The sequence below is a fragment of the Rousettus aegyptiacus genome, unplaced genomic scaffold, assembly GCF_014176215.1.
Source record: "Rousettus aegyptiacus isolate mRouAeg1 unplaced genomic scaffold, mRouAeg1.p scaffold_m13_p_4, whole genome shotgun sequence".
Lineage (NCBI taxonomy): Eukaryota > Metazoa > Chordata > Mammalia > Chiroptera > Pteropodidae > Rousettus > Rousettus aegyptiacus.
In genome coordinates this window covers 37,458,407-37,473,391 of record NW_023416307.1, presented here as the reverse complement: position 1 = coordinate 37,473,391, position 14,985 = coordinate 37,458,407, and the positions used below count along the sequence as shown (strand labels likewise).

General features: G+C 35.2%; 1 protein-coding gene across 2 annotated transcripts; it reads left to right on the top strand.

Moving 5' to 3' along the window:
- Positions 1-55: 55 nt before the first annotated feature.
- Positions 56-14,788, top strand: MRPL47 (mitochondrial ribosomal protein L47). Of its 2 annotated transcripts, XM_016128018.2 has the most exons (7): positions 56-176; positions 2,847-2,992; positions 3,531-3,591; positions 6,575-6,671; positions 9,606-9,736; positions 10,874-10,969; positions 14,457-14,788. In XM_016128018.2, the coding sequence occupies exons 1-7, from the start codon at positions 79-81 to the stop codon at positions 14,578-14,580; spliced, it is 753 nt and encodes a 250-aa protein (XP_015983504.1). In that variant the 5' UTR covers positions 56-78; the 3' UTR covers positions 14,581-14,788. The 2 variants fall into 2 exon arrangements, with proteins under 2 accessions (XP_015983504.1, XP_015983505.1); XM_016128019.2 differs by lacking the exons at positions 56-176; positions 2,847-2,992 and having other exon boundaries at positions 3,559-3,648.
- Positions 14,789-14,985: the final 197 nt, after the last annotated feature.

Genomic DNA, 14,985 nt, shown 5'->3' with positions numbered 1-14,985 from the left:
CCTCTCCTCCCATCGACTGAGACATAGGAAGTGACGCCATTATTGGCGGAAACGCAGTTTCCTTACTTATGCGAAAAGATGGCTGCGGCCAGTTTGGCCGTTCTTTGCAGAAAAGTCTCGGTCGCCCTGAAGGCTTCCAGGTCGTTAATAAGTCATCAGGTCCCCGTTAGCACTGGGTAAGTGATGTGAAGAGTAGGTTTGTCCACCTCTTCAGTGGATCTTGGTTGGTTGTGTAGATGCTGAGAACAGCTCAGGGATGGAAAGACCGCGGGGTTGGCTGAGCCCGAACCCACCTCTGTGAGGCATGAATCAAACGACCTTGGAGAAGTAGCTCACCTGCGACATTTCCGTTCCTTCCTCAAATATATGATTGCCACCTACTGTGGACTAGGCAGTACATGGGGTCTTTGGGTACCCAGTATTGAAGTAAACCTAGAGATAGAAAGCATCTTATTTGGCTAAATCAGTTGGGAAAAACTTGACTGAAGCGCTTTCGGCTATGGAATTGAAAGCTGCATCAGGTTTGGAGGATAAAAAAGAAGGGGCTTTTGTACTTATGGAATCTGTCACGAAGAGATTGTTTGGGAAATATTGCATGAATAAATGAAAGTAGCCAAATGAACGAAGAGTCGCCCTTGCAGTTGTGAGAATGGAACACGCTGCGCACGGTGTTGATCATTTCTGGAAAATTAGCTTGTCTTCTGGACAGACCTACCTTTTATTGGTTTTCACTTTTAATTATTTGAATTTTATAAATAGTTGCATAGGTCAGATATTTTTCCCCAAAAGTAAGTAATCTATGTGCTCCTAAATGCAGCACAATTATTAAACATTTATTTGTCACAGTATTATTAGTTACGCTAACTTCACAGATTAGCAATATTTTTTTTTCATTTTGCAGTCTCAGAGGTTGTAACTTGATCAAGGTGGCAAACTTGGATCAATTGTCTCTTCCATCTCATCTTTATTCCTTAGAAAGTAATTTTAGATTATTATTACAAAATGAATATCTGTTCATTTGTAGACACTTTGGAAAATAGGGTAAAGTATTTTGAAAAAGAAAATAAAAATCAACTGTAATTCTACCACTCAGAGATAAACAGATTTCCTTCCCTTCTTTTTAGCTTTACATATGCACACATACTTGAATTTTAAAAATAAAATCAGGATTATATTTACATATATGCATTCTGTACTCTACTCTTGTTTCCCGAACCTTTTATTTTTAGAAGTTTCAAACCAACAGAAAAGTTATAAGAGTAATTCAAATAGTAAACCATATACTCTCCATCTATATTAATCTTTCTCATTTTGTTACACTTTCTTTATATCTATGCCTTTTTTTCCTGAATGATTTGAGGCATGTCAGAATTGCAAATTTGACACTTTATCATATATTTCCTAAGAACAAGAATATTGTCTTAATAACCACAATACTCTAGTAATCACACTGGGGAATTTAATTTTGTTACACTACTATTATTGCACTACTATTATCCAGCAGAGAGCCCAAATTTAGATGACCTCAATTGTCCTGGTAATTTTTTTCTTTCTTAATATTTTATTCAGGATCCAATCAACAATCATTGCAGTAGTTGTCATGTCTCTTTAGTCCTTTTTTTTTTTTAATTAAGTTTATTGGGGTAACATTGGTTAATGCAATTATATAATTTTCAGGTGTACTCTATCATTTGACATCTGTGTATTCTATTGTGTGTTTACCACCCAAAGTCCAGTTTCCTTCAGCTACCATATATTTGATGCCCTTTACCCACTTCACCCTCCCCTTAAACCCTATATTTGACCCCCTTTACCTTGTCTACTTCCCCTTTCCTCCCTCTCCTTCCTCCTCCCCCGCCCCACTGGTAACTACTACTCTATAGTCCTCTGGTAACCACTAGTCTATAGCCCATATCCTTGAGTCTCTGTTTGTCTTGCTCATTTGTGATATCATGTGATTTTCAACTTTTTTTCAACTTTTTCTGTCTGACTTATTTTGCTTAGCATGATTATTTCGAGTTCCATCCATGTTGTTGCAAATGGCAGTATTTCATCTCTTAGGGCTGAGTAATATTCCATTGTATATATGTACCACAGCTTCTTTAGCCAGTCATCTATCGTGGGACACTTTGGTTGCTTCCATGTCCTGGCCACTGTCTTTAGTCCTTTTAAATACAGAATGGTTCCTTTTTTTTTTTCATGACTAACATTTTTGATAAGATCATCCTTTTTAGAATATCCTTTCATTTGGATTTGTCTGATTATTTTCTCATAATTAGATTCAGGTTAAGTATTTTTGGTAGGAATACGCTTGTGACACACTTCACTATTGTGTTTTAAATTATTTATCCTGGTCATTAAATATTCTTTAAAAACATGAGTTTTAAATTAACTGCATAAAAGATTATCTTACAGATGCACAACAGTTTTTTAAAACATGCCCCAGTAGCATATTTATGTTATCAGTGTTTTTATATCACAGGTAATGCTTTAACAGACAACTTATCAACTCCCATCTATAATTTCATTAGTTGAAATTTCTAAATGCGGAATCAAAATTAACTTTCAGAATGTTTTTAATCTAATCATATACCCACTAGCAGTGTATGAAGGACCTACGGATGTTGCCTTAAAATATAATTATGTAAATATGAAATTGTAGGGTATCAAAATTTACAATGCAAAATTAAAAATAATTTCTAAAGCATTTTGTAAGTTTATTGTTTCTGTGCAGAAACATGAATACTTTTTTTAACACTGTAGATGGGGAAATTATTTCATTTATTGCTTATAAAATCCAAATGTTATGAAACATTAATCACTTGTTTCTTTGTGTTCAATTGTAGGTTTTCTCTTAATCTGTTGCTTAAGGATACACCAAATGGCACATCTTTACACCAGTGTAGACTACTTCATACTACGTTGTCAAGAAAAGGACTGGAAGAATTTTTTGATGACCCAAAGAATTGGGGGGAAGAAAAAGTGAAATCTGGTGAGATATTTGGGTTGATTGATATTAAATACGTTATTGAATTGTCCATCATTTTGGGATTGTTATCCAGTTTAGGAATTACTTGGGCATTTTCTTTTTCAATTTCCTATGGGAATGTCTATTAGCAAAAATTAAAAGAACAATATAATAGTAAATTGTTTCTTAGCAGATTGGCAAAAAATTTAGAAGAGGAGTGGGTTGAAATTATTCACTAAGTTGTTTGGGTTTGTTTTAGATTTCATTTTTTAGAGATAATGAAAATTAATTTATAATGATATAAAGTATTTTGACATTGGACTGTGAAAATACATTCAATAGTAATACTCACATTTTTTAATGTTATTGCCAGTTTCATTATTTATATTTTCATGTATTCTCTAATTTATGCAAACTTAATCCTAATTATATATTATACTATAATAAAATAAAGCTATTACACATTTTACAGATAAGGAAACAGGTTTAGAGAGGTTAAGTAATTTGCCATAGGGCACATAGCTAGAAAATACTTCATATTATCAATTTATCATTTTAATAGGTGCTTCATGGACCTGTCAGCAATTAAGGAACAAAAGTAATGAAGATTTACATAAACTTTGGTAAATATACTGAGTACATTAACATCTAGTTCGAAGCAGTTACAGTATTACAATGAGGTATAAACCTTATATTTATGTGATATAAGAAATTGAGTAAAGCAATTTGTTTTATAGTATTGTAGATGATGTATAAGATCATTGAAGATTTTACAAATATGACAGGTCAAATTACACTAAGACAGATGTATTAGAATTCTCAAGTAGTTGGGGGTTTAGAAATTTTTATTGTAACTACTACCAGTCATACTAGCACCTTTAAACAAACAATTTCAGTATCCTAATGAAATGAGGAAAAGTTGGTCACGTTTAGGCCTTTCTTTTTATTACCTTTTGCATTGTCTGAAATCTTTGTCTTCTTTGCTTTGGGGAAGTGTGTTAGAGGATGCATTAACTGGGAATTTAGGTTGACTTTTCTGGCAGTTTCTCCTGATGAATTAGAGAGGGTCAAAAGGATTTAAGGCAAGATTGTATTTTTAATTGGCTGTATATGTATATTTTTTATTAACATATAATTGATATGACATTAGTTTCAGGTATACAGTGTAATGAATAAATATTTGTATATATCGCAAAATGATCATCACTGTGAGTCCAGGTAACATCCACCACCATACACCGTTACAAATTTTTTTTCCCTTTGATGATAACTTTTAAGAACTACTCTCCTAATTACTTTCAAATATGCAATATAGTATTATTAACTGCAGTCACCATGCTGTAAATTACATCCTTGTCACTTACTCAATTTATAACTGGAAATTTGTGTTTTGACCTCCTTCACCCATTTCACCCATCCCCCCACCCCACCCCCATATTAACTGACTATATTTAGCCCAAAGATATGTTATGTTTGGACTTTACTATGTTTTTCAAATTGGGAAATTTCACACAAAAATAAGGATTTCTGGCTCCTCTTAATCAGACCTCTGATCTGGCAGCACTGGACCTGCATTCATACATGGCACAAACTGGCTGGGCTTTGTAACCACTTTCCCATCCAGAAAAGAGCAGCACATACCACTTCTTACCCTTCCTGTTCTTTCACCAAGCCCACTTCACTCATAATTGTTATCTGGCTATACTCTGTAGTGAGCATTTAAAGTTTTAGCCACTTATTTAAAGGATTATTTATCTTTCATGGCAGATTAAAGAATTGTAAAATGTTTATAAAAACCACTAATATTATAGGTTTATCATGCGATACAATAAGAAATATATATTTAGTCTTTGTCTCCATTTACTGATACATAGTTCCTAAATCCCTTGTTATTTCCTGAGTGATAGGAATGTTTTAAGTTCTAATTAGGCAGCTCTTGGAAGATGCTGGATAGCTGCAGAATGGAGACTGTCCACCGGAAAGATCAAGACATGATTCAAGGGTGGTACTTTCACCCTCACTACCACCCTCACCTCTGGAGAGGGAAGAGAGATTAGGGATTGAGTTCACCAGCAATCGGTGATTTAATCAATCATGCCTGCATAGGGAAGCCTCCACACACACACAAAAAAACCTAAACAATTGGGTTTGGAGATCTTCCAAGTTGGTGAACACATGGAGGTGCTAAGAGGGTGGTGTGCCCTGAGAAGGCATGGGAGCCCTGCACCCCTGCACACATACCTTGCCCTATGCATCTCTTCCCTTTGGCTGTTCCTGAGTTGTAGCCTTTGTAATAAACCAGTAATAGCAAGTAAAATGCACTCCTGAGTTCTGTGAGTTGTTCTATCAAATTATTGAGCCCAAACAGGAGGTCATTGGAACCCCTACTTTTGAGCTGGTCAGTCAGATGTATGGGAGCCCCAGAACTTGCTATTCATGTCAGAAGTGAGGGACGGTCTTGTGGGACTGAACCCTTAAATCTGTTTAATCTGGTGCTAATTCTAGGGAGTTAGTGTCAGAGAGTTGAAGAAGTGATGTTGGAAAAGACAACACATACTTGGTGTCAGGAGGGAAAAAACCTTTCATTTGATGTCAGGTGTTACATGCAAAACAGCACATATTCATTATAGAAAAATAAGTTGTATTAAAAATAGATTGTATAAGTTGTACCTAAAGCACCGTTACTATGAGTTATTGGTAAAAGTATAGTTAGGGCTGTTTCAATATTCATCGTGGCAAAAACCAAACAATTTATCTTCTGCCACTGCTTTACCCCCAAATTGTCTTCTTCAATAGCATAAAGCACCCTAATTCCTTTGTCTCCTTTTCAGTGCCCTCTTCATTCATTTCCTTTCTTTCAACTCTAATTTTTAGTCAAATAGTTACTCACAAAACTTACCCCCAGTTCAGCTTTGCCCCTCAGTACCTTGGATTACGTTTGCTTTGCTTTCCTTTCCAGCCTAATAAATCCCATCTCTGGGAAGCTTTCTTTGATCATGTTAGCTAGAAGAGATGGCTCCTCTCCCACCTAATTCTTCTGGCACTAGTTTCCAACCATTCAGTACACCGCATCACATTGCGGTGTCAGAGGCAGCACAGTAGAGTAAAAGTAGAATGGGTTTTGCATACAGGGAGTCCAGGATTTGAATCTTAAATTAGCTATGTGTGCCAGGATATTCTACTTCTCTCAGCCTTAGTTTCCTTATGTAGAAAGTGACAACAATACCAGCTTCAAAGGATTGTTCCCAGAATTAAATGAAATAATGTACATAAAGTATTTAACACATTGCCTGGCACATAACAGGCACTAAATAAATGTTATTTATGATCTATCTTCTCTCTCCACTTGGAATACAAGAACTATATTTTATGCTTTTTTATGTCTCCTGGCACTTCATACAATATATGGCACATGGAAAATTTATTGAACAAATGAATAAAAATAGATATAGCTCTTTTTGAAGGATTATTCTTTGTAAGGATATTATGTATTTTGAGATTTCTAAAGGACTTTTGAGAACAGATCATTAATTTCGATGTCAAGAATCACAACTTTATCATTGTTATCACAGAATAGCATCACAAGCTTTGTGTTCTTTGATACAGGTATGTCCTACTGAAAGAAAGAAACATGCTTCTAACTCTAGAGCAGGAGGCCAAGCGACAGGTATTGCCAATGCCAAGTCCTGAACGGTTAGAAAAGGTAAGGCTTGTGGTTGGCCTGGGACTGTTGTGTGGGATAAAGTTTGCAGGAGTGAGTGTATGGTTCCTGTATTTCTTGTCAAGTAAGTTTCTTTTTTTTCCTTTTTTTTTCTATTTTTGCTTGATTTTTAGTAAATTTAAAGAGTTGTGTAACCATCACTACTATATAATTTTAGAACATTTTCATCACTTCAAAAAGGAATCTCATACCCATCTGCAGTCACTCCCCATTCCTACCTGTGACCCCAACATATGTATAGACATATGTTTTTATTTCTCTGGGTAGATATATAAGAGTGATATTGCTGGGTTGGCTGTTTTAGGAAATAGCCAACTTGTTTTCTAAAGTAGCTGTATTATTTTACAGTTCTGTTTACAGTTTAGCCACTTCCTTGCCAACTAGGTCAAATTTTATTTATGCATTTTTTTATTATGATAAAACACATAATGTAAAATTCACCATCTTAATCATTATTAAATGTATAGTTCAGTAATGTTAAGTATATTTGCATTGTTGTGAAAAGGTCAACTATTTTTTAAATTTGGTTTTCTTCATCACTAAAAAGAAAAATCCCTTGGGTTCCTTATTTCAACTTTAAGAGGTAACCAGTTGTATATATTTCCTGTTTATTCATCAGAATTTTTCTCTGCATGTAGAAATGTGCCTAATTATTTTCACAAGTTTGGTTGTACTTCGTATACTTTTCTGAAACTTGCATTTTCCACGTATCTAGTAAATCCTGGATATCTTTTCATATCAATATATGTAGGTCTGCCTTTTCTTCATGACTGTACATGTTTAACATACTTCTTCCATGTGGGAAGTTTTATGTTTTATTTAGTTATATTTATCAGTTTTTTTTTTACATTGCTTTTGAGATCAACTCTTTATTGATTTTTCTGTGCCATAGTTAGTAATCAGTGAGAAATGATCTCAGCTTTTTGTAGTAGCTTTAAGTCTTACTTCCTAACCTCAGCTGTGTTAGTTTCCTTTCCCCACACCACTCACAACCATTATTCCCACATTGCCGCTAAGAAAAGACAATGTCCCTAGAGAGAATCAAAAAGTACAGAATAAAATCTCATTTACTCTAATTGCGAAGAAGGTTGTTCTCTTAGTGAAAATTGAATTACATAACATTTTTTTTTAAATGTTATTTCGATATAACATGAGACTGACAGAAAAGCTATGAGAATAGTACAAAGAGATGCCTTTTACCCATATTCCTCATAAGACTTTTTTACCACATTTGCTTTATCTTTCTCTGCTTCCTTCTCTACATAAACATATTTTTTTCTCAGCCATTTGAGAGTAATTTATCTACATGTTTCTTTTTCTGTAAATATTTCAGTGTATATTGCCCAGAAAACAAGGATATTTCCTTACATAACCACCGTACAATTTTCAAAGCAGGAATTTAATATTGATATAATACTATGATCTAATCCCACAGATCTTATTCAGATGTCATCAGTTATCCCAACAATGTCCTTTATACCAAAAGAAAATCCTGAATCATGTATTTTCAGCTGTTGTGTCTCTTTAGTTTCTTTTAGGCTAGATATTCAGTGTTTCTTTGTGTTTCACGACTTTGACATTTTTGAAAGGTATAGGCCAAATTAGATTTGTATGAAGTGTCTCGTGATAATCATGATGATTGGCAGAAATATCATAGAAATGATATTTTATTCTTCACAGTGCTTCATATCTGGAGGCATGGGGTGTTGATTTGTTTGTTACCGATGTTAGCATTGACAGTTTGGTTAGTGTGGTGTCTGTCAGGTTTCCCAACTATGTAGTTATTGGTTTTTCTTTGTATCGAGATCATGTAAATATCCTGTAACTCCTCAAACTTGCACTCACCTGATTTAGCATCCATTGATGATTCTTGCCTGAATCAATTATTAGTATATTTGCTAAATGTTAATTTTTTAATCCCATGATTCATTTAACATTTATTGGTTAGCTTTCTTCTATAAGGAAGGGCTTTCTCCTTTCCCTATTTATTTATGTATTTATTTATTTATTTATTTATTTATTTATCTATCTGTCTATTTCTCTCTCTCTCTCTCTCTTTTTCTTTATTTCTTTTCTCCTTTCCTTTCTTTCCTTCATTCCATCCCTCCTTCCTTCCTGCCGTTGTGGACTCATGGATTCCAATTTTAAAGAATTAAAATCCTTTAATATCGTTTTTAATTCGCCACTGTGGGTTCCTCCAAGTTGGCCCCTGTGTACTTACCATTTTACAGAGGAACCCTGGTTCCTTTTAATGGATAATGGTATATTTAGAAACTAAGATCTGAGTGGTAGTTATCTTATTGCTACATAACATTTGTAAAGTAATATGATTTTATTTCATGTATACTTGTTAACTCTGCTGTTAAGAAGAGTTATGTTTTATAGACTCTCAAGTGTATTGGTTGTTTATAAAGAGCACATTGTTTATTTAATGAAAAGGCTTTTGCTAGAACAGTGCTGTTAAAAGTTTTAAATTTCAATAATAGATTTATCCCCTCTCCCTGTTTTAAAATATATATTTAAGAGGTGAACTTCAGCACAATAGATCATATGTCGTACTTTTTGAATTAGCAGAATCCAAAACATTAAAAATTTTCTCCAGATAAAGTGACCATAATTTTTTTAAAATATATGTAGTTTTCTTGATGTTTTCTGACATACTACTAAGGAAAATTTATTAAGAAAAAATTTTTTAAAGAATTATTTTCAATTTGATAGCAATTAAACTTTTTAAAAATTACTAAAAGCGGTACTACAGACACCTATATATGCATACCTGTGCCAAAAAGATTTTTAGGAAATATTTGACAGAATGATTCTTTTACAGAAATATTAATCATAGGTTTTCTGTAGCATGGTCTTTACATGTTTTCTGTTGCAGGTGATCGTTGAAATTATATCTTTCTGTTCTCTTAGGTAATAGAATCTATGGATGCATTAGATAAAGTTGTCCAGGAAAGAGAAGATGCCCTAAGACTTCTTCAGACTGGTCAAGAAAAAGCTAGACCTGGTGCTTGGAGAAGAGACATCTTTGGGAGAGTCATCTGGTACCTAGCTTATATTGTGGCTTTTCTGAGATGAGAGTGGTAATCCTGTGCCTCTTCCCCTATCCCATATCTTTTAATAAAACTCTCACTGTAGATGTATTAGATATATTAGAGATGTATCTAATATAAGCAGAGGTCCCCAAACCCCTTTGGAACTCCAGGATATGAATGAAGGCATTGCTTCTCCATGATTCAATTGTGTATAGGTTCTTTATAACAGTGGTCCTTAATCTTATGTCCTTTATCCTCTTAATGTCCTTTATGTCTTCTTAATCATATGACCTTTGGAGAGTTTAATGAAAGTTATAGATCCTTTTCCTAGAAAAATGTATATGTATACATGTAATTCAGAGAGTTATAAATGCTATGAGGCTAATTTTAGGACACATACCTGTCTTCTATGTCCATTAAGAACCTGGGACTGTTGAAAAGAAGTTTTCAAGGGATAAGGCCACATAAACCAGGCTTAGTTTGCTCTCACTGCCATCAGGATAAGCCCTAGTCCAACTTAGGAGACAGTTTAATCTTGTCTTCTATGTCCAGTTCCCAAAGTCCTGTCAGACCTAGGGAAAAGATCTGATAATAAACATTATACTGAGGTATAAATAATAGAGAAGACCCAGTATATTCTGTCTCTGCCAGCGATTTATTTACATTTGGGTTGAGCTGCCAAAAGGAAACATCATTAACAGAATTTTAAACATTGGTCAGCAAAAGGGGGAAGACATTTCGGGTGGTTGGAGACCTTCCTTATGCTCTTGAAATTATATCGCATAATAGTGCTTACCATTTGATGGGTTTTTTTCATGGAGTTTGAGGTGGCGGGGCTGCTTGGAGCCACATTTAGGGGAGTAACTGCTGTCTTTAACCATTGTAATCCAATACAGAAAACAGAAGACTTGCCAAAACATCTGACTAAATACTTTGGACTGTTTTATTTTCTACTAATTATTATTTGGATTAATACTGTTGAAGTCAGTTAGGAAAGGGATGGGATGAGGGAGAAAATCTTTCAGTTTTAGACTCTCTTATAGGGTTTTTGTTATGCTTTTGATTTATCGAAGATATATTTAGGCCAAAGAAGGTTAAAACTGTATCTGTGTAAAAATGTACTAAAAGTATTTACTTTCTTGGCAGGCACAAGTTCAAGCAGTGGCCTATACCTTGGTACTTAAATAAAAAGTACAATAGGAAACGATTCTTTGCAATGCCCTATGTGGAACATTTTGACAGGTGAGCAAAAGTACCCTGGCTAATAATGAAACATCTTTACATTGGATGACATACAATAAGCTTTTACAATAAGTAAATATATATTCATTGTAGAAAAATTAAAGAAAGAAAATTAAAGTCTTATATAATCTCACCATCCAGAAATAGCTTTTTATTAACATTCTAGTGTAGATCCTTTCACAAGTTTTACTGTCTTTCCATTCATCAGTCTATATGTAAGTAGGTGATAAAATCGTTTATAATGTTAAAAAGAAGGTCCAAAACTTAAGTTGTATAAAATGTGAGCTCATCTTATTGCAGGGTTGATGAAATCAAAAGGGGCTAGAGTGAGAAGAGCCTGTTGCATTATATCTGAACTCATGTTGTCCTTCGGAATGGTGATCTCCAAATATTTTCTATGGCAAATTATTCCCTGTATTAAGTATATTACGGAATAGAAAACATAGGTCTTCTATTAAAGTAGAGAAGTGAAGTGGTCCCATGAACCCAAACTAATTCTAAAAACTAAATTTAAAAAAATTGAATGGCTATTTTAAAACACTGGATCCACATCTAGAAGCAGACAGAAGCCAAGGGAGAGTTTGTTCCCCAAAACTGCAATTAGAAGGGAAAAGAATTGCAAGTTTGTGGTTTCCAGGGCAAAGGTGCCATTTAGCTCCATGGCTGTGGCTTCCTCCCTCTTCCCCACCCCCCACCCCCCTCAAAACAACAACAACAACAACAAAAAACCAGGGACTGGGAAACTGCAGGGTTGCTACCTAAAGGTGCTACAGGTCAGAATTCAAGGCAGGAAAGCAGCTGGACATTTAAAGGGAAAATCCCAGCAGGACCAGCACCACAGCTTTTAACAACTGCTTTGGATAATATGTTCCACTTTCAGCAAGAGTTTAACAAAAACTAATATTCTCCTCCAGAAACATGTATCTATACCAAAAAATCAAGAACACTTTTAAAAAGCAATTTAAACAGAAATGAACTATATCTTTACACTGAGCTTTAAGATATTTTAGCATGTTTTAGAATCACACTTAAAATTTTTTATCTACCCCACCAGACCAGCTGCCTCTCCTCATTTACTGTTCTAGCTAGTGTAATGTTGTGATTTATAATTAATATATATTCGATCTTTGTCCCCGTTTCTGTCATTAAGCTCCTAAAACTCTTGATTCTTAAGTGATGAGAGCGAAACAAAGGTATCTTTTCTTATATTAATTATAAGAGTTTGGAAAAGCACTTAAAGAATAGTGGCTGATTGCCAGGGGAACCAACTTTGAATAGCTGATTGAAACTTTCAGTCCCACCCTGTTTTCTGGGCAGGGGAAAGGGACTAGAGGTTGAATGAGTTACCAATGGCCAGGATTTCATCGGCTGTGTCTATACGATTGAGCTTCCACAAAATGAAAAACCCAGCAGGACAAGTCTTAGAGAGCTTCTGGGTTGGGGAACACCTGAAGATTTGGGGAGAGTGGTGTGCCTGAAGAGGGCTTGGGAGCTCCACATCCTTTCCCCATACCTTGCCTTCTGCATCTCTTTCATCTAGGTTTTCCTGAGTTGTATCCTTTTATAACAAATCTGTAATGTAGTGAGTAAACACGTCTCCTGAGTTCTGTGAGCCACATAGTAAATTATTTGAACCCAAAAGGGGGTCGTGAGAACCTTTGATTTATAACCAGTTGGTCAAAGTCCAGGTAAAAACCTGGACTCGTGACTGGTGTCTGAAGTCCAAGGAGGGAGTATGTCAGAAGCTCAAGTGACAGCCTCCGAACTATCTCTGGGCAGTGGTAAGAATTGCCTTGAATTATCGGACACCCTAGTTGTGTGGGATTGCTTATGGGATTGGATCCAGAACACTTTTAGCTGCAATATTTCCATCCTAAGTTGATACTAAATGTCATTTTTTCATCACCTGTACCCCAAATCAGTGAGTCCATGATTTCATTCTTTCTGCAAAATGTCTCTAGGAGCTGTCCTTCCTACTTCCACTCTCTGCCCTTGTGCAGTCCCTCTTCATCTAATTGAATTGTTGAACATCTTCCTTAGTGAGTTCATTCACATATTGCTTTCTGACCAATTTTCCTCAAACCTTTTTATCACATCAGTGCTATTCAAAGCTTAAAGCAGTAGCTTCTTACCTATAGGTTAAAATCCAAACTCCTTCCCACCCACTGTTCTCACAATTTACTCTTAGCTACTTATCCATCATCAAAGTCAAACCTTTCTCCTTGTTTCCTAAACATAACTTGTTCATTTTCTCCTCTTTTGCAGCTCTTGTTGCTAGAGCTGTGAAATCACCTACACACATTTTAAGACCCAGTTCAGATGCTTAAACAACTGAAGAACTCTTAACTGCACTGGCTGCTTCTCTCCAAGCCTAATTTGACCCTTCTTCCTCTTAGTAAGGTGAAGCTATAAGTAACATCCTTTAAAATAATGTATGAGAACTTATGAATCAATTGTTACTTACAGGTCTTATGCATATTCTCGTTATTTGATATTTGAAACCACCATTTTAGCCTTACCTTCAAAGCATGCAGCACAATCTTCTGAACATCCTTTGGAATAGCAAACCTTTATTCTTTGAGATAAGCTATTTCTTGTAAATGGCTAAAATTAAGTTGGAGCAAAGATTGATGAATAGAGTGGGTAATCTGATTGCAACTTTGTTTCGTCTTAATTTATACTTAATTCACAAAGTCGTTTGTTTTTTGTGTATACACGTATTACTGTTCTCACCCCAAAATAACCCCTTTCTCAAACTTCCGTGACGTCCCCCATGGCACTGGCATATTATTGTTATTCAGTATGTCTCTCGTATTGTTAAATTTTATATACACTTATGCCCACTGATCAATAAACTATCCTTCAAAACATCAGCTTCAGCACTGTAGAGGCTTCACATCCATGAATTATTTATTATTCAGTTTCGACAATTCCTGCATGACCCCAGAGGTCAACATAACATAGCTGAGGCAAAATGCCTCACGTCCTGGAATGCTGATGGGTAGAAGCAAACTCACTTGAGCGAGTGTGAGTCTAACTAGCACCTAAGCAGCATCTTTAACCATGGCTTCATTGCCTCTGTTGTAGGGGAAATAATATGCTAGACTCAGTGCTATTTGAAATTAGGGAATTTCCCAAAGTCTCAGGATATATCTCAGGATGTCAGACATCTCACGTTCAGTAAGATTACCACTTCTACCATAAGGTAGAAAGACCAGTCTGTTACAGGTTTCCAAGATCTGTTCATTCTTTCCAGTCAGGAAATACAAAGGAAAATTGGTGCAGGGTTACATATGCTTTGGATTTCACGTTTATCTTTGACTTGTTCAGGCTTACAGTGATTATTCGGGTTTACTATACATGACACACCGAAGACGGAGACTGGCATGATTGAGGCCTTTAAGTCATTGATTTGGACATATTCTGATAGTATTTGTAAGAGAGAAATACTGCTGTATAAATCGCTGTTCTGCTTTTATTATTCTAGACTGAGACGGGAGAAACAAGCCCGCATTGAAGCAAGGAAGAAAACTTTAGAGAAAAAGAAAGCAAGACTTCTTCAGGAAAAGTTCCCACATCTTTCTCAAGCTCAGAAGTCAAGTCTTGGCTGAGATGTCTGAACTCTTAATTTACCAAACATTTGGTTTTTCTTAGATAACAGTCTGCATGTGATAGGAACTATGTATTCAGTGGTTTATAAAGAAACTGTTTTTAGTCAAACGTCTGTTTTAAGTGTTAATGTGGCATGCTAATTCTGGAAGTGGTCCTGCTTCTACCAGATTTTTTAAAATCAAGTATAAACCTTAGATTAAATCCCCATTTTATAAACTCTGATGTTTAAGCTGACTTTAAAGCACCTGCATCTTAGAGTGGGAAAGTAAGGTCAACTGCTAGAGCAAAGACAATTCAAGTAACATTTCACTACTATTATTAATAGGGTATAAAAGTGGTGTGGATACTGCTGTTAATAAACAGTGAGCACTTTCACTGAAAATAATGATAAATACATTTAATAC